This window comes from Mastigoproctus giganteus, chromosome 6 (assembly GCF_048544385.1).
Source record: "Mastigoproctus giganteus isolate SK-2022 chromosome 6, ASM4854438v1, whole genome shotgun sequence".
Classification (NCBI taxonomy): domain Eukaryota; kingdom Metazoa; phylum Arthropoda; class Arachnida; order Uropygi; family Thelyphonidae; genus Mastigoproctus; species Mastigoproctus giganteus.
The window spans coordinates 59,752,238-59,779,304 of record NC_143580.1 but is presented as its reverse complement, the minus strand read 5'-3'; the positions used below and the strand labels follow the sequence as shown (position 1 = coordinate 59,779,304).

Sequence of the window (27,067 nt, the reverse complement as noted above, 5' to 3'; positions counted from 1 at the left end):
TTTTAATTTTCACATGGAAATTGATAAACAAGATCAAATCAGAAATGTCATTTTTGCGTGGAAAATTCATCTTTTGCAAGCAGGATTAAGTATCTAAATACACCGCAAAAAGGTTAAAGATTTCTATTTCAATATTTTTTTCCTACTATCCCATCCCTATAAAATTTTTAACCTATAGTTTACATTTCATACAAGTATTTTTAACTGCCTTTATTCTCAAATTTCACTATTAATGTTTAAGAAGTAATTATTCAAATGTCATATATTTCCTTACATAAAAGGGTAGAAAGACAGTAGATTCAAAACATGCATTAGCTAAACATGCATTTCTACTTCTATAATATTAATTAATCGAATTAATACTAACAGTAGAATTTCCAGAATGTACAACGAAAAAATTAATTTTATAAAAAAAAAAAAATCAAGATCTATAAATTAAAGTAAAAATTAAAAAGCAAACACAAACGGCTGAAATCATGCGGAAATGGAGAAAATTTGATAAACAAAAAACAGTACTGCATAAATCTCTCAAAATATCTTCCGGTTACATATATTTTTTTCAGGCATATACGTAATAATGGATACTCACTATCAGTTTTTCCATCACTAAGAATAGCAATGCTTTTACATCTGTATTTCTGATGAGGGAAAAAAATTCAAAAATTATTTAAGAAAATATTTGCATCAAAGATTAGTATAAATATTTTATAAATATTAATATAGCTTAAATGAATTAATTTTTTCTAAGTAATAAATGACATCAAAATACTATTACAGATGAATCTCATTAATACAAAGTTCAAGGGACCTAAATTTTCACGTTTTGTAATTGTGAGGTTTGTAGTAATGAGGTCCTCCAAAAGTGTCAAAATTGTACAGTTTTATTTATTTTTGGTGCATACTATATATCTAAGAATAATAATAAATAATAATATCAAAAATAAATTGATTTAAATTTAAAAAATAATAAAAGCAAACACTTTGTCTAACAATATGGTAATAGGAATAACACATTTTTCTAAAGATTTTATTTGTAAGATAAACTAAGAGAAAAACAATTAACAGAAATGAAAATATTGTACAGTATATATCTTGATATATACAATATTTTAGTATCACAGTAAAAATAATTACAATCTTAATACAAAAGGAGACATATAAACCATTAACTGCAGTTGAACTTGGTTATAATGAGCATCAGGGAACTGACAAAATTTCCTCGTTATAACCATTGCTCGCTAAATTAGTGATAGCGAAGATAGGGAAACCCCTGGGGCCATTAAACAAACACTTTATATCAGTGATGAGTTAAATCTACCTATTTTTTTTAAATTCTCAATAACTTTATAAAAACAGATTCAAAAAACTAAACAATATATTTGTCTGTAATTTTGAAACCATACACTTAATACTAAACACAATTTATTTCTCTGTAATTAAAAACAATACTATTTAATGATAAACATGATTTCAATCAGTCTTTATTTATAAATCTTAAAATTGATGTTTGTTTTAAAGTTTTCACTTAGACATTTCTTAAGTTTCCCCTTAAAACATTCAACGCATTAAAAGTCTCATTATTTGCCTAAGTTCCTTAAAAAAAATGACTACTGTGTCCATTGCACCTTGAGCTTGTGGGCACTGATTTTGATTCACTTTCAATTGTTATCAAATCATCATCGTCTTTACCATCATCATTATCATCTTTGTTGAGCACAGCATCTACAATGTCACTCTCTATTGGAAGACCACTAGTTAATAAGTTGTCATCGACTTACACAAATTCAGCGATGCTATCTGTATTAAAACCTACAATATTGTTATGCAGTAACCATTCTGATAATGGTAAGTTGTTTTCTTCATTTCCATCTTCTTCATCTACAATTGAAATTTCATTTGAATTTAATTTCAATTTCTTGAAGCAATTCAATATGGTTGTCGAAGTAACGTTGTTCCACACATCATTCAATAAATTTATAGCATCCAATATCGATATAGACTCGGTAAGTTTCTGTTCTCTTTGACTGATCAGATGTAGAACTAGAAATTTTTTATAAAATCCTTTAAAACTCTTGATTATACCTATGTCCATTGGTTGTAAAATTGATGTTGCATTGGGAGGCAGAAACACTAGCTTAATGTTGGACAAATTTTGAATCTGGGAATGTGCAGAACAGTTATCAACTAACAATAAAATATTTTTCTTTTTTTTTTTGAATAGCTCCCCATTCCAATCATTTACGAAAAATATCTGAAGTAATCCATGCTTTCTTGTTTGCAGTGTAATTCACAAGAAGTTTCCTTAAGTTTTTGAAACACCAAGGTTTCAACGATTTTCCGATAACAACAGTTTTTTTTATTTTATCAGTTCCTGTCATATTTGCACATATGAGCACTGTCAAGCGAGGTTTTATTATTTTTTTTTCCACCAACACATTTTTTACCCTTTGAATTTAAATGTATTGTCAGGTTTGACACCTGACAATTTTAAATGCCTTGATCCAGTGCCTGCATAAAACTGGTGGTATTGGGATGGCAAAAACAACTGCCATATATTTGTCAACTTGTGTCCCGACAGAGAGGGATGTAGTGGAGGATATACGTGAGTATATACTGTATACCCTCTGGATTTTTTTAAGGTGAATAGCGTTTTAAAGTGACCAGCATAAGAGAACAGCGAGTCTTTACTTACGGATATATGCTGTATACCCTTTGGAATTCGATTAATATGCACAATATACTCTCTGCTTTTTGTAACGTTCATAGAGTATACCTTCTGCTAATTTTACAACTACAGCACTGCCGACGGCATGTGCTGTGCCACGATCTAGAATCATCAAAATGTTCCTTTTTTCTGAAGCCATTCTGACCACTTTTGATAATCAAGACTGAAAAATTTTGACTGTAAGCCAAGTGCTTCTATTGACCTCATAATCACAGGGAAGTCGGTTATCTTCTTTAAAACATCTTGGCTTGGAAACTTACCAATCGCAAGTGGGCATAGTTTTGTACTGCCATCTGAATTGCAGCATAAGAGAACAGTTAGTCTTTGTTTACTTAATTGTCCATCACAACAAGAGTCTCCTAGAACAGCAAATGTTTTGTTTGGCAGTAAATTATAAAATAAACCAGTCTCTCGTCAAGATTAAAAATATTCTTTACCTCATATTTTTCAAGAATGGACCGTACAGAACACAACCAGTCTGGAGCCTTTTCTTTGTTGACTAATTCAGACTCACTGCAAACATTTTGCGAAAATAAGTTATTCCTGTTTTTAAATATTTGGAGCCAGCCACTACTACATTTGAAGTGACTATTTCTATGTTGCTGAGCTATATAATTTGCCTTTTCTTGCAAAATTGGACCTGACATTGGCAAATTAGATGCACACACATTTGTTGGTACTACTCGAAAAGTTTTGTTTCAAGCTCCTCATGTTTGGCACTACAATTTGTTTCCTGTTTTTCTTGCTGCTCCAGTGTCACATACTTCAAGTTTTTTTTCAGTTTTTCAGTAATGTAAATAAAGTTGGTAAAGGGATGTTGTGTTCCTTTGCAACGTCCGTTTTACTTCAATCCATCCTTATCAGGCTCTTGTATAATTTTCAGTTTAATTTCCAGACTGAATTCTGTCCATTTACATTTTGTCATCATAACACTGCTAGATGAGATTTAATATAAACAAATTTTAAATTAATTTAAAGACACAAGTTTCAAAAAAGACATCAGCTCAGATAAAATGGCACAAAAATTATATTACTGTATACCGTAGCAAAAGACTCTTTGAAGTGGTGTAACAATGGCAACTCCCCTTATATTTCAGTGGAAAGTGAGGGAGTGTATGTAAACAACTTAGAAAAACTGTTTTTATTCTTTTGTTAATTTAACAGCTCATCCTACTCAATGACGTTTTTACAGAGTGTACTTCAGAATGTTGTAGATACCATAAACTGGATTTGTTTAGACAAAAGTAATTTCGAACAAGTCAGTGCCATCCTTCGGGAAGCAGCAAACTTTTGTGGCTAGAGGCAATAATAGAGGCAGTAATCAGACAGCGGTGCTAAGATTTGTATTAAACATACAAAATAACAATATTTATTTTTCACAAGGTGAAAACGAACTTGTGAAAAATACATATTAACCGAATTTTGTAATAAACGAATATATTTACATAGAAAAGCCTATCCTTTCATAGAGGATGGTATGTGCTTCATATAAATGAGTACTTTGTATAAACTGAGTTTGTATTAACGAGATTTTACTGTATGAATGGAAAAAAATGCAATTTTTTTTAGAATTATGAATGGCAAAAATATGCGTTTTTAATAGTACAGTGGGCCCTCAATTTATGACAGTTTGATTTATGTCGATTTGAATAATTTCTAATAATTTCCTTGGTTTTCCCCAAAAATTGTATTCTGTGCCGTCACCAAAAAAAAGTCCCTGCAGTGCTACAGGGCATGTATTAATGGCAAAGCTGCATTGGGAATACATTTGTATAATGCTCATTCTCTATACAATGTTGCATTTGGTAGTGGCTCTTTACTTATCAGTGAATTTATTTTAAAATTTGATTTGTGAAGTTGAATACTGTTTCCAATTATCTGTGTACTTTAATATTGTGCCATAGAGTTTTTTATAAATTTGTTCTTTAAGTAGTAAGAGTGGAAGTGCAACTGCCAGGGAAAATATGGATAAAAGACCATGCAAATTGTTAGACGAAAAGGTGAACAAAAGACGAACATTAGACGAAAAGATGGAAGTTATCAGAAGAATGGAGGGTGGGCAATTATGTCCTACTGTTTGTAGATAGTTACAAATTGTCCTTCTACTGCTGTAACAACAATCATGAAAATGCTGATAAAATTAAAAAGACCATGGAAACTGTAAGAAGGAAAACTGCTACAACTCTTAGATACTCGCATGGTCTTGTGATTGAAAAAAAAATATGGAACTCACTGTGGGTTGACGAGTTAAATGAAAGCAACATTGCTATCACACAGTGTGACAAAGCAAAGAAATGACAAAGAAATCTGTGACAAGGTGAAGAGTTTGACTGATGAAATAAAAGAAAAGGAAGGTGGCAACAAAACTTTCAATAGCAAGCAAAGGCTGTTTCGCTAATTTGAAGCAGTGAACTCAAATTTACAATATAAAATTAAAGGGTGAGGCTGCCAGTGTTGATGAAGAAGCACCATATCCTGAGCACATCAAGCGACTCAGAGGAAGATGAATAACCGCCTGATCTTGTTTTCAATGTGGATAAGACCAGCCATTATTGGAAGAAGATGCCTTCAAGAACTTTCATCTCATGTGAAGAGAAAGTGCTCCTGGATTTAAACCTGCCAAGGACTGTTTAACTCTTCTTCTTTATGGAAATGTTTCAGAAACTGTAAAACCGAAGCCGCTGCTTGTCTATCACTCTAAAACACTGAGTGTGATTAAGGGGGTCACATTAAAGCATATTTATCAATCATTTGGACTTCAAACAGAAGGGCTTGGGTAACACTAGATGTCTTCAAAAATTGGTATACAGATAATTTTTGTCCAATGGTACATCACTGTGATGAGAACAATTATCCAAGGAGAGTGCTGTTGCTGTTGGACAATGTCCCAGGACATCCACCAACCACTGGAGAGAGGAAGACAACTGTGGATATAAAGGTGACCCATATCATTCCACGAATATACCACCTCCCTTTAACAACCAAAAAACCAGGGCTTCATAAATTTTAAAGCCTACTACCTTTGGCAGATATTTAGGGAGATGTTATGGGAAATGGACAACTGGAAACATGTCTGTCAAAGATTATTAGACGTCCTACATCCTGAATGGCATCAACGACATCGATGCTGCTTGGAAAGAGGTCACATCAACTTGTATGAATGGACTGGGCAGGAAGTGTGTACTACATAATTTCAGGAAATTTGAGGATGTGCCACAGATTGCAAATAAAATCACTGCAATTGCTCAGGAGATAGGGCTTGACAATGTTGAGCCTGACGATGTGACTGAGTTGTTGGAGAGCCATTCTCAGCCTCTTACAAATGAGGAACTGGAAGATTTGCGTGCACAGTTGACTCAGGAACAGAGGTAGGAAGAACAAGAAGAGCCCATTTTATGGTCTATAAAAACCCATGACTTGCAGGAAATTCTGGCTGGGATTGATAAGTGACATTGATTCTGACTGGAAACAGAACTGTTCTATTAAAAGAGAAATTAATGCAGCACTGCAGCCTTACTACTATGTTCTGCAGAAGGAATGGCCGTCAAGCAATGCAAACAATCCTTTCTTATTTTAAAAAGAAATCTGAAGAGCCTCCAACTGATCCAAAGATGGCAAGATGATTCAGTCAACCCTGATGATCCACAACCAGGGCTTTCCTCTTGTCAGTGATGTCTGCTTATTTACTGTATAATTTATTAAGGAATAAATGTAATTTAAATGCATGTATATAATGTTTATGTTAAATTAAATATTAAAATTTTTGTATTATTTCGTGAGTCTCAATTTTTGTACACTTGGAATGCATCCCACTGAAATAAATTATAATTCAAGTTTAATTTACGTCGATTTGATATATGCTGGAATCTCCAGGAACTCAACCCTGATGTAAACCGAGGGCCCCCTGTATTGCGAATTGCAAAGTACCAGCACAGCCATTCATGGAAATTACATTGTGAAAGATTGTGCAAATGATGAAAATGATATAGTCAAGAGTTAGTAAGGAGTATAGGAGGAACGAAATGGGATCCAGATGCGATGCCACCACCTCACCTTCTCATGGCATAACCTGGTATTAGGTGTCCAGCTATATGGCTGCTGAACAAACAAGGATGGGCTGACAATATAGAACTAAGTCAACTAAGCTGAATAAATTATAAGTTACAACCTTATCATCATGTTGGAACAAAGCAACCGAAACTGATACCAGTTTCGGTTGCTTTGTTCTCAGTTCACAGAAAATATCGAGCATGGAAAGGCAGCAGCGTAATGTAATTAGATTTAAAATGCTGAAAGCTGAAGGAAAAACAGTGTTGTTACGTAGGTAACGTTACATTACCCAAAAGGTCAATAATGCTGAATGACAAGTTCCGAAAGATTGAACCAGGGCATTAATTATATCAAGACGTAAAAATGGAAATAAACTTGGATATGGAAATTACAGAAGAATTTCACTCCACAGTGTACTAGGTAAAGTTATACAAGTATCTCATTGAAGAGGGTTAGAAGTACAGTCAGTCCTCGTATAACATGTTTACACTACACGAATTCGATCATACACAATTTATAAATAGGGGAACGATATCTTATATAACACAAACCGAATTCGCTTATGCAAGATTCGCCTTTGTGTTTACAAGAAATGGCAGTCGAACGCAGAATCACCCCAACTGAACACAACACGATAGGAATGAAGAGAAGATTCTGAAAATTTTTTTTTTTTTTTTTGATTTGGTAGTTGTTGGCGCATCGGCTTCTGTGGCCATATTGCACCTCCCAAGGTTTTTGCAGTACTTTGATCCAAGCCCGAGGCGGGAATCGAACCTGCGACCTTTGGGTTGCCGGGCAGGTACTTTACCCACTCGGCTAGCCCGGTCGGCCTCTGAAAATGTATTTATGTTTTTTACATCAGTGAAGGGGAAACACATTTCACCATAATAATGTAAAAACCAACACAATTCCAGCTATCGGAATAATCGCAAATGCAATTAGATCGAGTTTACTACCAGTTTATAACAGATTCCACTAGCAGAAACGCAACTGGAAATTGTTTTTACTGTTTTATGGTAGTAACCCTTAGAAATGTGCTTTAGTAAAATGTGAGGTGTTAATAGTGTATCTCTGCCTTTACGGTGTTGTTTATTCAGTTGTTACTTGTGCGCAGCTTTGTGTATCACAAGCGTGCCTCCTCGGTTTGTAATTGTGCTTTATTCCCTAAAAATGAGTAAAATACTTAAAAGGTGTGAAAAGGAAGTGTCCTAGTGAAGACACTGCAGATTCAGAGAGAAAAAGAAAAGCATATCGATAAACAGAGGCGGACTGGGTCAAAAATTCTTACCCAGGAAAATTTATACTGGCCTCATACTATGGTTTACGGTCTCCAGCCCACCGGGATTTTCCCGGTAAGGCTTATGGGCCAGTCCTCCTCTGTCGATTGAGAAAAAATATGAAATTGTAAAATGCTTTGAGCGAAATGAAAGACCATGTGATATTGCACGTGCTACAGACTAAATGAGGACGCCATGAATTACAAAGAATGCAGAGAAAATAAAAACAACTTTCATAGCAGGAACAACTCAAAGTGTAATTAAAATCCATTAGATTAAGATACAAAGAATTGGAAGATACGGAACAGCTGTCATCTGTTTGGATAGAAAATCAAACAAAAATTAAGTTCGCTTACGATAGAAACAAAAGCATTAGCAATATTTTATTACGTAATAGTCGTAATAAAATACTTATGTATTTTATTATTATTTATTGTGTTTGGTAATGTTTTTGAAATGTGTGTTCAATCTTGGGTGGTCGGCACCTAACCCTATTTTTCCCATAGGGACTGTTGTTTATATTGCATGATTTTGCATTGCACGAGGGTTTCTAGGAACACAATTATCGTGCTATATGAGGACTGACTGTACTGTTGAATGTAATCTGGGGGAAGAGCAGTCAAGTTTTGAGACAAACAAGAAATGCCAGGCTCAATTATTCACACCATGACAAGTTATAGAAATGTGATAGTAATATAACAAAAAAATCTATATTGAAAGATTTATTAATCTTAAACAAAAAAAAAAAAAGCAGCGTATCATGGGATACCTAGAAATCTCCTCTACCAATAATGGCATTGAAGATTTAAGGGGAAGAAATATGGAGGGGGAGATAAAGTTTGCACAAAAACAGAAAATCTGTAGCAATTTTTAAAGGATGCACTGTAAAATGATTTAAGGTTAAACTTGGAGTAAGGCAAGGCTGTATCTAATCACCATATCTTGTTAATTATTTTCATAGACCATTTAATAAATTAAATGGTACTAACAAAGTTGCCTAGTGTGGGAGATGGAAAAATTGGATCATTATTATATGCAGTTATGCACATGCTGTTAAATAGTAGCTTGCAAATTTTCAATGAACTCGAAAAAAAAAAAAAAAAAAAAAGATAAGGTTACAGAGAATATCACATGAAATTAGTTACACAAAATTGAAAGTTATGAAAGTTGAGTGTGACAAGAAAACTAGACTGCAGGCTAACTAACAGAAATTTAGAATAGTAATTATGGTAATCTAGGAACAATCATTAATGAAGATGGAATTAGACAAGGAAATAAACAATAGAATAGCTAAAGGAGGTTACAAATGAGTTAAATTCATTTATGGCAAGCAAAATTACCCAAAAGACAAAACTGCCTGTTCATAACACAATTTTAAAGCCTATTTGAACCCACGGGGATGAAACCTGAATAAGAAATAAAGATCTGATCAAAAATTAAAATAATCAGAAAAGAGATTTAAAAAATAAATAAATAAATAATGGAAATAATAGATAGAAGAAATGGTAAGGCCATATTAAAAATAATGGATAAGAAAAAATTGTGGAGAAAAAAAAAAAATCTAATCAAAGGTATATAAGTAATTTTTTTTATTATTATTTCTTTATTGCCATTAACTACTATACGTACAACCTTCAGGTACCTCTAAATGCTGTAGCTCTGCAGCTTACAAAAACAAAAAATTCATTCTTCATGATATAAAGACATAATATATTTATTATTCAGTTAACCAACACATCTGTTTTTACAATGTATACATTCTTGAAAATTAAAAATCTAAATAGCACATCTATATCAATGTTGTATGATGCAGCAGGTCACACAATTATAAAGGCTAAAGCAAAACAATCAGATGGGAAAATACAGATGGGTATAAGTGTTTTTCTGGAATGTTAGAGATCAAAAGAGCCTTCTGAGACAGTTCAACGAGAAATGTGTAAATTACTGGGTGAAACTCTGCACTTAAACACCTCATCAATAAATACTTGCATCCAAGCAAGTTAGTTAAATTTGCTATCCTCTTCAATTTTTTAAGGGCACAAAAGGTAATATTGTTGTACACGTTGGAACTAATGACATTAAGCGTGAGAGATCTGCTGATTTACTTAACAAGTACAGGTCAATGTTGAAAAAGTTGCGAATTAGGTTTGAACGTGTAAGTGTCTGCAATTCTGCCCAGACACGATAGGAGGGAGTATATGATGAGAGCCTTATCGATCAATTTGGCCCTGGAGAGATTGTGCAAGGCTCAAGGGGTAGAATTTTTTCAGCATGGTCTGTGCTTGTTGACAGGAGAGACTGCTTCTACAGGGATGGGTACACTTAAATAGAAAGGGTGCAAGAATATTTGCTGAAGCTATTGAGGCAGTGTTAGGTGGGTCAGAAAACTGCTAGCTTGGTGGGACACACACACTAAAAAGGTTAACAGTGGCTGCAGGCAGAAGCAAAAGTGATTCTTGCACTGCTTCTATTGGAATGGAAAGCAAGGGAATGGAGATTTCCAGGACTGTTGGGAGTCGTAGTGGGACAAATAAATACATGGGTTGTGTTAGGGTAACTAAGAGTAGAAACAGTTATACTTGTATGTACACCAATGCTAGGATTATAGTGATAAATTTGATGAGCTTGAAGTGCTAATCATCAAAGGCAGACATTGTTGGGATATCAGAGACATGATGTCACACAGACATAAACAGTGCAGAGTTGGAATTTGGAGAGTACAATGTGTACAGAAAGGAAGGAGGGGTTATGCTGTTAGTTAAGAAACAAAATCTAAGGAAGTGCATCCAATTGATGTTGGTGGACAATGCAATGTTGAGTCAGTTTGGTGTGACAATCACTGGGAAAGCAAAAATGAGAGTAGGTGTGTGTTATAGGCCAAATGAATCTGATGAGTATCATGAGCAATTGTGCAGAGAAATAGAGTGGGCCAGTAAAGCAGAATATCATATATAATGGGGGATTTTAACATTCCACATATTGACTGGAACTTGTGAGTTGGTCACTCGCAAGGCTATTTTGGATTTATTGGATGAATGTTTGCTACAGCATGTTCAAGAGGCAACCAGAGTGAGTAATACTCTTGATCTGATTATCAGCAGTGATTATTCTTGGATTAAGAATTTGTAGATAAAGGAACCACTGAGTGACAATGATCACAATGTACTGATATGGGATTTTACTTAAGGATGTAACTACTATCAAGGCTAAAGGGAAGGACTTTTGCTTTCGTAAAAGTGACTACAGGGGTCTTGGACAGTTTTTAAATTCTGTACAGTGGGATCAACTGATGATGTTACCAATGTTGAATTCTAAATGGGAAGCCTTCAGGGACTTAATCTCGGAGGCTACTAGGCTTTTCATTCCAACTAAGAAATACTGTTCAAGGTTCAGGCCTAAATGGATACCAGATGAATTAATGAGGCTCATGGCAGAGAAGAAGAATGTATGGGATGCATATAAATTATCAGGTGACACAGAAGCCCATGGTAGATATAAGGTTGTCTGTAATCAAGTCACAAAGGAGGTTAGACAGGCAAAGGTACATTACAAGAAATCTTTGGCAAAGGATGCAAAGAAAAATAGCAAAGAGTTCTTTACTTATGTAAACTCTAGAAGGAAAGGGTTGAATCAGATTGGACCACTTAACAGATGGGTTGACTATTGATGATCATGCTCATGTAGCTGATAAACAGAATGAGTATTTTGCATCTACGTTCACACGAGGAGTTATTCAATGAGGGGAATGCCAGAAGTTTATCAAACTAACAGGGAGCTAAGTGATTTTGTAATAACTGAGAGCAAAGTAGAGGAGAAATTGTTGAAGTTAAACGTAAGGAAGGCACCTGGGGTGGGCAGGATCTATCCAGTTATATTAAAGGAGGCAGCAAAGGAAGTAAGCAAACCCTTAGCCATAATTATGTGAGCTTCCTTTGACTCAGGGAGGTCTCCTTGGACTGGAGATGTACAAATTATCACCAATTCACAAAACAGATTCAAATAGTGACATAAGTAACTATAGACATCTTAGTTTAACTTGTGTTCCGGGGAAAATAATGGAGTCACTGGTTAAAGGAGCATTGCGGGATCATCTAGACAAGATTGCAGTAATAGTTAAGGTACAGCATAGGTTTGTTAAAGGGAGATCTTGTCTGACCAATTTGATTGGATACTGTGATGTGGTCACAAAGGAACTGAATGCCAAAAATAATTTTGATATCATATACTTGGATTGAAGTAAAGCTTTTGATACTATTGCACGTGGAAGACTACTGTACAAATTGGAGAGGTATGGTATTAAGGGTAAGTTGCCACAATGGATAAAGGGATGGTTGAGTGGGAGATGACAGAGAGTGGTAATCAATGGACACTGCTCTTCGTGGACAAATGTTATTAGTGAAGTTCCCCAGGGTTTGGTGTTAGGCTCATTGTTGTTTTGTATATTTATCAATGATATTGATGAAGGTATATCAAGTTTAATGTCAAAGTTTGCAGATGATACAAAGGCTGGCACGGTTGCTAACGACAGTAATGACAGTATGCTACTCCAATTGGATCTAGATAAGTTGGGCAAATGGGCTGAGAAGTGGCAACTGAAGTTTAACATTGATAAATGCAAAGTACTGCATATGGGTAGCAATAACCAAAGAGAAACGTACCAACTGTGTGGTACTACACTCAGGGAAGTGGAAAGTGAAAAAGACCTGGGGGTAATTGTGCAGTCAAATATGAAGTTTGCTAAGCAGAGCAGACGGGGTGCCAGGGCAGGTTATGGAGTCTTGTCAATGATAAATAGGGATTTTGCTAGCAGGGACAGGAAGGTAGACATATTAGATTAGAGCATATTTAAATAAAGACTAGAAACAATTTTGTTTGTTTAAAATAATTTGATGATGTAACTAAATAGTTCTGAAATCAATCACAACAATGTGTTCAAGTTTTAAATGAATAACGGAATCATCTCCATAGTGAAGTTATTTAATTAAAAAAGATATTTGCAATTTTGGGTCCAGTCATGGATAGATGTAGTAGTTTCTAGAGAGGATAAGATCAAGTTCATCACTGTTACAAGGTGATGTTGTAGGGTTTAGGTGCATCAGCAATTTAGGCCATACTGAGACATACATAATGTCTGTAAACTAAGTGTTCTGTGGTCAATTTGCTATTTGCTGGACAAAAAAAAAAAAAAAAAAAAAAAAAAAAAATTGGGTTTTTTTGTCCAGCAAATGACAAAAACCCATAAAAATTACTTGCATCATTAATGGGATTCAAACTCGGTTGTTTTCCACCTGGTGTAGACATGATGGTGATTATACCAATTTTTTTGCTACCCACGAGGGCCTGTCACACTGAGAAACAATAGTGTTCTCTCAGGAGAGTAACATTATTTTCTAAAAACACTAGCATCTTTCTGAAAACTAAATGAGAGAAACCTATATTTACCTTGAAGCGCCTTTCCCTCCATCTAATTCGAACTTTTTGCTTTCCACTATCTTCACTCATTTCATCATGATCTTCTCCATCTTCTTCATCTAAACGTTGTAATGCTTGGTTGCATTTCATTTGTTCAATTGCAGAAATCAGGGCTTCTGATATGCAGAAATGTGCATTTTCCTTAATTAAAGAAGCACACATTAAGCAATCAGTATCATGAAATTTTTGTACCAAAAACTTTTCATCAAGAAAAAGTCTTCATGCTTATATTTTAGATTAAATCCTGTTTCACTGAAACATAAGTTGCAACAATCAAAATCATATACAAATACATAAACAAGGTTCAAGAGAGTACAAGTTTTTGTAACCATTTTGGATAACTGCCATAGAGGATACCTATGAGGCCCAAATTATGAAGTACTAATTTAGTGGGTGGCTTCTCCAGGTTGAGTGAGCATTTTGCTTGAAGAAACATATTCTAACATGTTTCCCCATATAGTAACAATATACATACAAAAATTTAATTCCTTTATTGCATTCTAATAGAGCAAAGGTTTTTCCTTTTCTATAAAAATGCACAATTGTTTTTCAGAGAAAGGAATTGACATAAAATTTTGCAAAAAGCTGTGTGTGTGTGTGTGTGTGAGAGAGAGAGAGAGAGAGAGAGAGAGAGAGAGAGAGAGAGAGAGAGAGAGAGAGAGAGAGCAAAGTCAGACATAAGGAACTTATAAGCAGATGCACTGTGTCCAGCTGATAATGTATGTTATATAAGTTGGAGGTTTTTTTTTTCACTGATATATACAATATAGTCATGGTTATTACAAAATCAGTCTCATTTCTTTATGGTTTGTTAAGATGTATTTGTTCCAGTGCTTACATCTTCCAATTAAACTGCATAAATGTTCAATTGTGAAACAATCCCAGTGGCTCACATCTGGTAAGTATGAGCTTGGCAAACCCAGAATCCTGAGCTGGATATTATCAATTTTTCTCTTTCTTGGTGATTCCTTTCTACTTCTGCCCTTGTGTGCATATTCTCTCTCTCTCTCTCTCTCTCTCTCTCTCTCTCTCTCTCTCTCTCTCTCTCTCTCTCTCTCTCTCTCTCTCTCTCTCTCTCTCTCTCTCTCTCTCTCTCTCTCTCTCTCTCTCTCTCAGAGTAACTTGGGAACTTTTTTTGGCTGAAGCAGCATAAGTCGCAGGCTTCCTTGCATCATATGGCTAATAATAATAATAAACTGGTACAGTTATATTGCTGACCACAGCACAGAATTGGTAAGATATGCAATGAAATTGATGCACTTTGGACTGGGAATTCTGTTTTGTGAGAAATAAGGCACAGGTTAATTTATAAGCACTGAGGTCATGATGGTATCTGCCAAAAAATGAAGACTGATTCAACAATCACATCTACATAGGTGCTGGTAGTATTCTGCAAGTTTTGATAGTTTCTGAAAGTTAAAATTTGTCAATTAAGGGGCATGCAGCACACTATAATAGTATTTATGTCAAGGATTTATAAAGTACTTATTTCAAGTCAATGGAAGAAAGGTCACTGATACATACATATATACAATTAAAAGAACAGGTGAAATAACTGTCTGTTATGGTAATTTTCCCCTCTGGGGGGTTAGAGAACTGAACATTAGTTCTCTAAACCAGGTACAGGACAAACAGTGAATCACAACTCTTGTGAGATACAAAAAGGGGGGGGGACTAGCACAGTTCCATTTAAAATATTAATGAAGGGAAGAAAAACTTCCTTTCAGAACAGAAATAATAACGAATCTTATACTATTTTTGTATTAAATAAATTTTTATATTATATCATATATCATCATCAACCATTGTCAATCCACTGCAGGGTGAAGGCCTCCTCAACATGTTTCCAGCAATTGCAGTCTTGTACTTTTTGCTACCATTGTACACCAACAAATTTCACTATTTCATTGATCCACCTCATCTTTTGTCTTTTTTCTTGAGTGTTTAGAGTCATGTGGTATCCATTCCAAAATTTGTTTGGTCTATCTATCATTAGTTCTTCTCGATGTGACATGCCCATTTCCATTTTAAGTGCTTTGTTCTTTCAATGTCACAGACCTTGGTTTGTTGGCAAATCCATCCACATGCAGTAGTAGTAGTAGCAGTGGCATGTGATGCAAGAAAGCAAATGTATGAGCTTATGCAGCATCAGCCAAAAAAAAAAAAAAAAAACACACCATTCCCTCCAAATGCCTGTCCAGTTCCTCCTTAAATTTATTCAACCTATTAACTTCCACAACGACAGATGGAAGTTTGTTCCAGCAATTAACCACCCGCTGGCTAAAGGCAAATTTCCGCACATCTATTCTACATCTGTCTTTTCTTAATTTGAATTTATGCCCCCTTAGGTTTGTAATCTGAACAAGTGGAAGGATCACATCAGAATTCAGCGTGCTCAACCCATTCAAGGCCTATACACCTCAATCAGATCACCGCGCAGGTGCCTAGTCTCCAGCCACTGCAATTTGCAGAACTTAAGCCTCTCTTGGTAAGAGGATCCCTTCATTCCCCTCACCAATCTTGTTGCCCTTCTCTGTACACGCTCAAGTAAATCTACATCCTTCCCAAAATGAGGCCTCCAGACCTGTACGCAGTACTCAAGGCTTGGCCTGACCATTGCCTTATACAGAGGGATAATCACCTCCTTTTCCCTGCTAGCAAAATTCCTATATATCATTGACAAAACCCCATGACCTGCCCTGGCAGCCTGTCTACATTGCTCAGAGAACTTCATATCTGACTGCACAATTACTCCCAGGTCTTTTTCATTTTCTACCACCTTAAGTGTAGTACCACACAGTTGGTACGTTTCTCCGGGGTTACTTCTACCCATATGCAGTACTTTGCATTTGTCAAGGTTAAACTTCAGTTGCCACTTCTTAGCCCATCTGCCCAAATTATCTAGATCCTGTTGCAGTAGCACACTGCCATTACTGTCATTAACAACCCTGCCAACCTTTGTATCATCTGCAAACTTTGACATTAAGCCTGATATACCTTCATCAATATCACTGATAAATATACAAAACAACAGTGGACCTAACACCGAACCCTGTGGGACTCCACTAATAACATTAGTCCAAGAAGAGCAGCACCCATTGATTACCACCCTCTGTCTTCTCCCATTTAACCATCCTTTTATCCATTGTAGCAACTTACCCTTAATACCATTCTGCTCCAATTTGTACAATAGTCTTCCATGCGCAACAGTGTCAAAAGCTTTCCTGAAATCCAAATATATGATATCAAAATTATTTTTTGCATCCAGTTCCTTTGTAACCACATCATAATATCCTATTAAATTTGTCAGACAAGACTTTCCCTTAACAAACCCATGCTGTGTCTGAATTATTGCTGCAGTCTTGTCTAGATGATCCTGCAATGCATCTTTAACCAGCGACTCCATTATTTTACCCGGAACAGAAGTTAAACTAACTGGTCTGTAATTATTCGTGTCACCCTTCGATCCCCCTTTGTGAATTGGGGATACACAAATGTTTTTCAGTCCATTTTGATTATGTTCAAAATTTGGCACTCCATAGTTCTCTGTGTGACCCTCAGACTTTGTAAAGCTTTGGCATTCAGTTGTCCATGTTTCAGAATCATATGTTAGGACAGGAAGGTTATATTGAACAAAAAATTTGGCTGATCTTTAGAAAAGTGTGTCCCTTCCAGACTGTCCATGAATGCACTGATTGACGGCTAAATGCTCTGCCTACTGAATTCATCCCTCCCAGTTCTCCTTGGGTGTTATAGGGGAGTCGTGTCACATGGCAAATCACATGATCAGTTCTCTGAAGAGTGCTACAAATGATGCCACTGACTGCTATGAAGGATGCCACTAACCATTTTAGGCTGAATCATGCCGACGAACTACGGTTAACTTCACGGACCTTTGTTTCCTTCCTTCACTTTTCTTCGTTTTCAGCTCCAGCGCATTGATTTGTCACGTGACATCGGCCTAATACAGGCGAGAAGAAGAGGGGGAATGCAGTGAGTGGGCGAAGTCACAAACCCATCAATCACTGCTTTCCCCCTCTTCTCCTCGCCGCCATTTTGAAAAGGGGACCCCATTCTAAAGTTTTACCACCTTCAAATCAAACTTCTTGCTTTCATGCTGCAGTTCTTCTATGCTTTGACAAAGAGGATGGCATCATCTGATCATCTGCAAATCATGATTCAGGTAATCTCCATATATCTCGAGTCCTTTATCATTCTTAATTTAGCTTGCAAAAATTTCTTCGTAACAGGCAGAAAATAGTTTTTGGAAGATTGTTTCTCCTTGTCAGATGCCTTTTTCTATGTTGATCTGAACTTTATAATTGTTGACCCATATTGATGCAGTCACCTTTTCATTTATTGATTGGAAAATATTAACATAAGCTTCGTCTACACCTTGGTTAATTAGGGAATTGATTATTGCTTGTTTTGTTACACGATCAAATACTTTTTCATGATTGATGAAGGCTACACATAATGGAATATTGTATTCATTGTGTTTGTCTATAACTTCCTGCACTGTTTGGATGTGTTCCACTGTACTGAAGCTGTTTCTGAAACCTGCCTGTTCTTTGGGTTCTGCATCAAGTATTGTGCCTATTCTTCTTGAAAGTATCTTTGTGAAAACCTTGTAGACAACTGGCAATAGGCTTATTGGTCAGTAGTTTTTTAATTCAGTCTTGTCACCTTTACTGTGCAGTAGTATGGCTTCTGCATTTTTTCATGCTACAGGTACTTTAAGTAAAAGACATTTTGAAAATAGTTCAGCTGGCCTCCAACTTTGCCATTTTTCATTGATTTTATAGCATCTTCTACCAAAATTTCTGGTACAGCTTCTGCATCTGGTGTTGTCCTTTATCCTTATGAAGATTTGAATAAAATTCTTCATTCGTTTTAGTATTTTTTTTATTGTTGCACCATCCTGAAGCTTCAAAGCAAACATTTGGCTCTTGTGTGTAATCATTTTTCATTTCTTTAGACCTTGATTTTCTTCAAGGTCAACATTGAACTTGTACATTTCTTTTATGTACTTTCTTATGACCTTGCACGTTTAAACATATTCTACTTTGTTTCTTATGTTACCACTTTGCTTCATTTCTTGTTGCTTCATCATGGTAACTGTTTTTGATATTCTTGTTGGTTTTTACAGTAGATGCAAGGGCATAAGCAGTGTTTACAATAGTCTCAATGACTTTGTCATTATTCGTTGAATTATCTGTGTCAGGAAGGTCTTGCAGCACATGAAAACCATTGGACAGTTCCAGTTCAAAGTGTTGACAATTTTTCAATAGTTTGGTTAGTGTAGATCTTCTTCACTTGAGCTGACTTGACCAATTCTTTTGTTCTGTCTTGCAATTATGATTTTTGCTCTCAGTAACCGAATGTCACATCCAACATTAAAATGGTTCAAGAATGAGCAGTCAGTGAATATTGTTTTATTGTTTGTTAGTATGAAGTTGATTTCACTAGTATTTCCAAGTGGGCTCTTCCACATCCATTTTCATTGGGTCTTTTTCTTGAAGAAGGAATTCATGAATTTGTGGAGGAATGAATTTTGTTCTTCCGCAAATTCAATTCATAGATGGCCACTATTTCCTGTTCCATGTGGCTGACAGATCTTTCCTCATTTTGGATCTTACCAATTCTAACAATGAAATCTCCCATTACAATTTTATAGTGGTAATCATCCTGTTTTTAAAGGTACAATACATCTTCATAAAATTCTTAAACTTCGTTATCACTATGGCAAATTGTAGCAGCATAAGTTTTAATAATTTGAAGAGAATAGTAACTATTTAGCTTAATAGCACAGCAAGCAATTCTTTCGGTAATACTTTTATGGTTGAATCGGTTAGTCTTTTGTTGATCAGAACCCAATTCCACCACACCATGGTGGAATTGGGTTCTGATCAACAAAAGCTCTTTAATAGTTCTAGGTGCGAGTCTTTACTCACAGACCAAACGTTTAGTGTTCCAATGTCTAAAGTACAAAAGCAGCCTGATTGAGTCTGGTGATTCTTAGCACCTACTGCCTCTGAGATGGTCTTCTCACTGCCATAAGTATTAGCTTGCAAGCCTTTGGGGAATAGGGGACGTTTATTTTTCTGTAAAGCCACATTGAGGGAATGGACTATAATCTACCATGCTGGTCCAGTGCAGGTTGGCAGATTTCGGATTGATTTAGCCTGGTGTTTCAGCTTTGAACTGTTCTTGGATGACCCTGCTAGGAGTATACACTCCCAATGACAGTTTGCAGCTTCACTGACATGCACAAACCTTCCCGTCGTGATAAAGCATCGATCCACGGGAGTGGATCATATTATATATCAACAATAATATTTAAATTTATTATTCTTTGATGTTAACTTTCATTACTTAAAACAGTGACTTCACTGCCTACACAAAAATTCACACATCCTCATGCAAAAATATAAGTGATAGTAAACTGGTTGTGATAAATATGCTAATCATCTTAGGGAGGCACAGCAAATGGTCCCTTATTCTTATGTCAAAAAAAAAAAAAAAAAAAACCCAATCCTGCTTACTACTCTAGACTCCACAGTAATTTGTTACTGTTGCACCTGAGTTTTTGTAGGCTGTAATTTAGGCCTTACTTAGGAGAGAGGGTGTTCTGAACAATTGGAATATAACAAACAAATAGAGAGAAAAAAAAAAAAAGTACAATAAGTTTGAAATTGAAGTGGCTGAATGACAGCTTAATCTCACTTCTAACCAATATAAAACAAAGTGACAGAATTACACAGATGTTGATTTGAAAGAATGCACACAGGAATATAAACTGACTGCCAGCACTAGGCAGTCTATAACAGGATAAAGCTGACCATTCCCTTCTGAACAAAACTGAAGATTTTTTTTTTAGAGCAGCTCTGATGGTATACATGGTATTTACTGTCGAGCTCAAATGGGAAATAATTTTCAGAATGAAAATTTTATAAATATCAACTTATAGCTACTACAGTATTCAGTACTTTTCATTACTCTGTAATTATTTTCCCATGTCCTCTTTTCCTACTCTATTTGATTGGTCAGCTATGTACCTCATCCATCTCAACATCCTTCAAATGCTATATTTTCTTAATGGTACATATGCATTTGTGGTTCCTGCGAATATTGTTTTAAACAGTCCACAATTCTTATTTATTAACCCTTCTGCTATCTGCAGAAGGGCTAATAAATAAGAAGGGTTGATGGAGGCCAAGTAACATCTTAAATTGTCACAGTCCCCTTTTCTGAAATTAAACCCAATGCCTTTAACAACTACAACCTCTTTTTTCATCTTCCAACTAAGGACTGCATGATCACTTGCTGATAATGGTGCCTGGTTATTAGCCTTATGATGTCACCTAGTTCATGGTTAATGATCAAATCTAAAATGTTCTTATCCCCCTAGCATTTTCTCTAACATGCTGATACAAATAATAATCATCTAATTTATTTAAAATTTTGTCACCCATGGTTAGTTCCTTCACCAGTGTATGGTCCATTCAATAAGGGATAAACTGAAATCTCCCATAAGCCATTTGCAGCTTGCCCGCTGCACCTGCATGAAGAGTCTTTCATCACAATCTTCACACTCTTCTGGTCTGTAGCATATCACCATTCTCATTTTGTTTTGCATTTAACTACATCATACCATGCAGATTCCATGCTGGTGTATATAAGATCTGAATCTGGAAAGGTTTTTATAAAAAGCATGACCCCACTCCACTCACTTCTTTCTTTCTTGCCTAACCTTCCTAGATATATTATACATAACACAGAAAAACTCTAGGCAAAACTATATTTTCATTAGCTCTATTATGTATTAATGTCCTATTCAGGAGTTCAGATTTACTCATTTTATAGAAACACCACTAACTTATTGTTAGTTATGGTTAGAGTAAGTATTCTTGTATAGTTAATTACCCTAACACCCCCCACCCATTGAAGTTGTTTCAACTTGTTTCCATAGCATTACCTCCTCATTCATTGAAAGTATCATTATTTGTGACACATCTTACCAATTATCAGCTTTTGTACGGCCACAAACAAGAATTCTTGAGATGTGTGCAAGCATTATATTCATCCATATCACAATGATTTTTGATTCAAGGGTGAACTGTACAGACAAATAATTTTGAGATCGTGGGAACAGATAAGTTTTTGGAAAATTTTTCCATTTTTTTGACTTAACATATATTGCGTTCAATAAATAGTTTAAAATTCCCACGTTCATAAGCTTATTTTTAAATTTAGCTACAAATTTTATAAGTTATGACAATATTTGTAGAGCTTTTGCATCGGTGATTTAGTGCTAATACTGTAGCATGTTAACTAGAAGTGTAGTACATGGTAATGGAATTGTATGGTTTTAATTGTGATAAATAAGAAGCTTGAAGGATCTGATCACTTCATCATCATCAGCCATTTTCCCTCCACTGCAGGATGAAGGCCTCTCCAGCAACTTTCCAGTTCCTTCTGTTTTGTGCAATGGCGATCCATTTACTACCCACAAACTCGTGAATTTCATCTATTCATCTCCGCCGTTGTCTTCCAGGTTTTCTTCTAACTCCTCCTGGGTACCATTCTGTTATTTTCATAGTCCTCATCTGTCATGTGTTCGAGCTATGTGTCCTGCCCAACACCATTTTAGTTCTTAGTTTTGATAAGAATGTCCTTTACTTGAGTTTGCTGCCTAATTCACAAGTTTCTCTTCTTAACTAACAGTCTGATTTCCAATATAATTCTTTCCATTCTTCGCCGTGCAGTTCTCAGCTTCTCTTCCATTCTTTTGGTGAGTGCCCAAGTTCCACTTCCTTAAGTCATGGTGGAGAGTATACATTGGTTCATTTTTTTATTTCAGACAAACTGGGATATTGCTCCTCAGTATGTGACTATATTTCCTGAATGCTATCCATCCAAAATTTATTCTTCTCTTGACTTCCAGTCATTTATCATTATTACAGCTAATAACTTGTCCCAGATAAGTATATGACTCCACCTTTTCAATTACACTCCTTCAATCATTATGTCCCTTTTTGTGGCATACTTGTTCATTACTTTTGTTTTAGCCATAATCCTTACTAATTGTGCATAACTGATTAAGATTTTCCTCTAATTTTTTGGGATCATGGCTTATGACCACAATGTCATCTGAAAATTGTAAATGGTTTAGGTACTCTCCATTCACATTGACTCCTTTCTGCAACCATTCTAATCTTCTGAAAGCTTCAAGGGCAGCAGTAAACAACTTTGGAGATACTGTCTTCTTGTCAAACTAATTTCTCAATTTTAAATTTGCTACTGTCTTTCTCTAGTCTAATAAAGGAGGTAACGTTCTCATATTTTTTTCAAAATCATAATATATGGGGTATCTATGCCTTGTCTTTCCAATGCCCAACATTGCCTTATGCTGTATAGAGTCAAATTCCTTTTCATAATCCACAAATGCCAGGCATAATGGTGTTTTATATTCATTTTCTTTCTCCATTAGCTGTGATATTATTATATGAAGGTGATCCATAGTTGGGAAACCATCCTAAAGCCAGCTTGCTCTTTCAGTTGATTCTCATCTAAGTATTCTTTCTAATCTGTTAGTAATGACCCTTGTGAACAACTTGTAGATGTGGGATAACAAGCTAATTGGTCTTTAATTTCCAATTTCTGATTTATCTCCTTTCTTAAGCAAAACTATGATTGCATTATTCCACTCGTTAAGCATCACACCTTTTCTAATGCATTTTGTGAAGAGTCTTGCCAGTTTTGTGTCATGTCTCTTCCTCCCAATTTTAACAACTCTACAGTAATTTCATCTTCCTCCGGGGCTTTCTGATTCTTCATTTTCTTCAATGCATGTTCTACCTCATCAGGAAGAATATCGGATATGTCGTATGTGTTACTAATTTGCGATCCATCTTCCTCACTGCTGGTATCATTCCCTCGCTCCTTGTATAATTCTCTATAGTAGTCTTCTGCTATTTGAGTTATGCCTTCTCTGCTGTTTATAAGTACACCATTGCTATTCCTCAGTTTCAGTATCATTTGTCTTTCTGTATTACTGCTCATGGCTGCTGATTTAAGTACTTTGTTTTCCCTTAATGCTTGTTCTACTTTTCTTGTGTTAAATCTTCTTATGTCCTCTGAGTAATTTTGGAATTGGTGAAAGAAATGAAAGAGGTGAAAGACTTGTGGAATTTGCAGAATCTCGAGGATTGTCAGTAATGAATACTTTTTTTCAAGAAAAGAATGAACAGAAAGTGGACATGGAAGAGTCCAAATGGATTAACAACTAATGAAATCGACTTCATCCTCACTCTTTCTAATAGCTTTGCATAACTCAGTATACTCAATTTTCTCCTTGTCAGTGTTTATCTTGCTCTTCATTTGTCGCCTTGGATTATCATGACAAGTGTTTCTTGACTAATATTTTCTTCTTTGGATTTCTTTTTATCTATAGGTTTCTTGGGCTTTATCACTTTCACAATATTCCTCGTTGATAACTTGGTCTTGAGCAGTCTGCAGAAGCTCAAACTTGTTCTTAAGTTTCAGTACATAGCGCCTTTCTCCTCTTCTGTTATCTCAATTGTATTATTTACTCTAGTCAGTTATTTCCTTTCTTTTCTTATATCTATATCAAGTGTGCATCTTACCATTCTGTGATCACTTCCAACATTTACCTTATTCAGGGCAGTAACATCATTCATGATATATCTTCTGTTAGTGAGGACGAAGTCGATTTCATTAGTTGTTAATCCATTTGGACTCTTCCATGTCCACTTTCTGTTCATTCTTTTCTTGAAAAAAAGTATTCATTACTGACAATCCTCGAGATTCTGCAAATTCCACAAGTCTTTCACCTCTTTCATTTCTTTCACCAATTCCAAAATTTCCTATAGCTTCTCTTTCTGTGCTGTTTTGTCTTTTTCTAACCTTAGCATTGAAGTCCCGCATAATGATAGTGTAGTGGGTTTTCTGCTCATCTAGGAGACTCAATTTCGGTGTACATTTCTTCAACCTCTTCATCATCATGGCTCGATGTTGGTGCACAAATCATTATAACCTTTAGCTTGTATCTCTTAGAAATCCTGAGTATTAGTCTTGACACCCTTGGTGATGTACTTTTGAATTCCAAAATGTTGTTTTTTTATATCTTTACGGACTGGAAAGCCAACTCCACCTTCGCTTCCTTCACTGTTTCGATTGGTGTACAGCAGATTTCCACTTGATAAACTTATAAGTGATTCATTTCTTCTTCTTGTTTCAGCCAAACTGATTAAATTCCAATTCACATTTTCTAATTCCTTTTCCAGCTCTAATATCCTATCCTGTCTTCAACGACGAGCGATCTTACGTCATAACAGGCCAAGTTCAGTTTCCGTGCATGGCAGCCTGGTCGTACCCAGAGATTCTTAGCACCCTCTGCTTCCACTCTGATCCTCTTGCTGCCGTAAGAGGGGGGAGGTTAAAGCCGCTAAGGACTGAGGGCCATTTGTTTCATCATGCTGTCATGTGCTGGAGAGTTTGGTCTTTTCCTCTTAACACTGACCAGGCATCTTGAAGAGAACCACTCTATACATTCATTGCCACCTAAGTGACGTAACAGGGCTTACCACTGAGAAGATGAGCATGCGTGGATTTTAGGGAGGCAGGCCAACCGGACTTCTAAATCTTCTGTAATAGAAAGATATTGGATCCATCGGTGTTTTAGACCGAGTGTCTGATAACATACAGAATACCTGTTCCCCCTCATATTTTTTTTGTTTTTAGCTAAGAAACTTTACTTCCAGCAAGGCTATAACTAATTTAAAAATATATGAACATAATGGTATAGAATAACATATAATGTAAACTTGATAGCATAATACATATTAGCATAATACATATTATTGCTTTCAGGTAGTAGGTATATATTAGCTTAGTGCAGTATTGTCAAATTAAACTGAATTTAAAGAGAAATCACGCCCCAGACTATACAGCAGAGCGATGGGATCAAAGTAGCGGAAGTGGTGTGGCTAGGAGTAGAACCGAAGGGGGCAATTCTCCTATAAATCATAGTCTAATGAAATGTGCTACTTGTGCAAAGTTTGCAAACTTTCTAGAACAGGAAATGAAAGCAATGGGGATGCCTTTGTGGGTGCGTTCAGTACAGAGTCTGAACTCCAACTCAGCATTCTGAAGGGTATTTTTGAGAGCTTGAAGAATAGAGTAGATGCCCTCAAAGAAAATGAGCCCATCAAGCTCTCAGCTACCCAACTCAATACCAAAGCTCACATTTGTGCATCAAACAACACAGTTGCAATCCCCAAGGCAGAATGCACTGGTCCCACAGGAGTAGTTATTGTCAGTAACTCTATCATCAGGAAAATGGGAAATATATTGTGCAAAAGGATAGGTGGAATAGGACCAGGGTATGTCTGCCAGGGGCAAAAGCTGATGACATGTAGAGCAGATATCATCTTTTAAGGGCCCAAAGGGTGATATTGTTGCAGACGTTGGGACTAATGACATTAAGAGAAGGAGATCTGTGGACTTACTTAACAGAATGTCAGAATCATTCTGTAAATCCGAATGTCCTATAATGGGGGATTTTAACTTTCCAGATGTTGACTGGAATTTGTGGATGTCTGTACTTGTGAGCGACTTGTATCACTCACAAGTACAGGTCAATGTTGAAAAAAAAAGCCACAAGTTAGGGTTAAATTTGAAAGTTCCTGCAATTCTGCCCAGACACAACAGGAGGAAGTATATCATGAGAACCTTGTCAATCAATTCGGTCCTGGAGATATTGTACAAGGCTCATGGGGTAGAATTTTCTAAGCGTGGTCTGTGCTTGGGGGGACTATTTTTTCAGGGATGGAATACACTTAAATAGAAGGGGTGCAAGAATATTTGTTGATGCTATTGGAGCAGTGATAGGCAGGTCAGAAAACTGATAAACTGAAGACCTTGCTGAGGGTCTTCAAAAAAAGTAAATACATGGAATGTGTTAGGGTAACTAGAACAGGTGCAAGTATGCTTGCATGTACACTAATGCTAGGATCATTGTAAATACATCTGATGAATTTGAAATACTGATTAAGTCATCAAATGCAAACATTGTAGGGATATCGGAGATATGGTCACTCAGACATAAGCAATGCTGGATTTGAATTTGGCAAGTAAAATATATACGGGAAGGAAGGGCAGATGGGACAGGACGGGGTATGCTCTTAGTTAAGAAGCATATTAAATCTAAGGTAGTGTATCCTGCTGATATGGGTGGCCAGTGCATGATATAAGCAGTGAGAAAACAAAAATGAGAGTAGTCATGTGCTATAAGCCTAATGACATTGATCAGCATACCAAATAATTATACAGAAAAATAGAGTGGGCCAGTAAATCAGAATGTCCTATAATGGGGGATTTTAACTTTCCAGATGTTGACTGGAATTTATAGTATATTCAGAGTATATACACCAAAGACCTTTGGTAATTCGGGGTTTTCATGTGGTCCAAAGCTATTTCTATAGAATACTATTCTGATGTATATCCTGCATTCATCAGG

The 27,067-nt window shown here is 35.9% G+C and overlaps 1 protein-coding gene across 1 annotated transcript in view; it reads right to left on the bottom strand.

Annotated features, from left to right (window-relative positions):
- The window catches only part of Rubicon (run domain Beclin-1-interacting and cysteine-rich domain-containing protein rubicon), a 289,246-nt gene that overhangs the window by 184,390 nt on the left and 77,789 nt on the right, over positions 1–27,067 (bottom strand). The window contains exons 7-8 of the mRNA XM_090376184.1: positions 13,495–13,665; positions 590–638 (exon numbers count right to left, since the gene is read on the bottom strand). Coding sequence (XP_090232310.1) covers positions 590–638; positions 13,495–13,665 — 220 coding nt within the window. The remainder of the gene's footprint in view (positions 1–589; positions 639–13,494; positions 13,666–27,067) is intronic.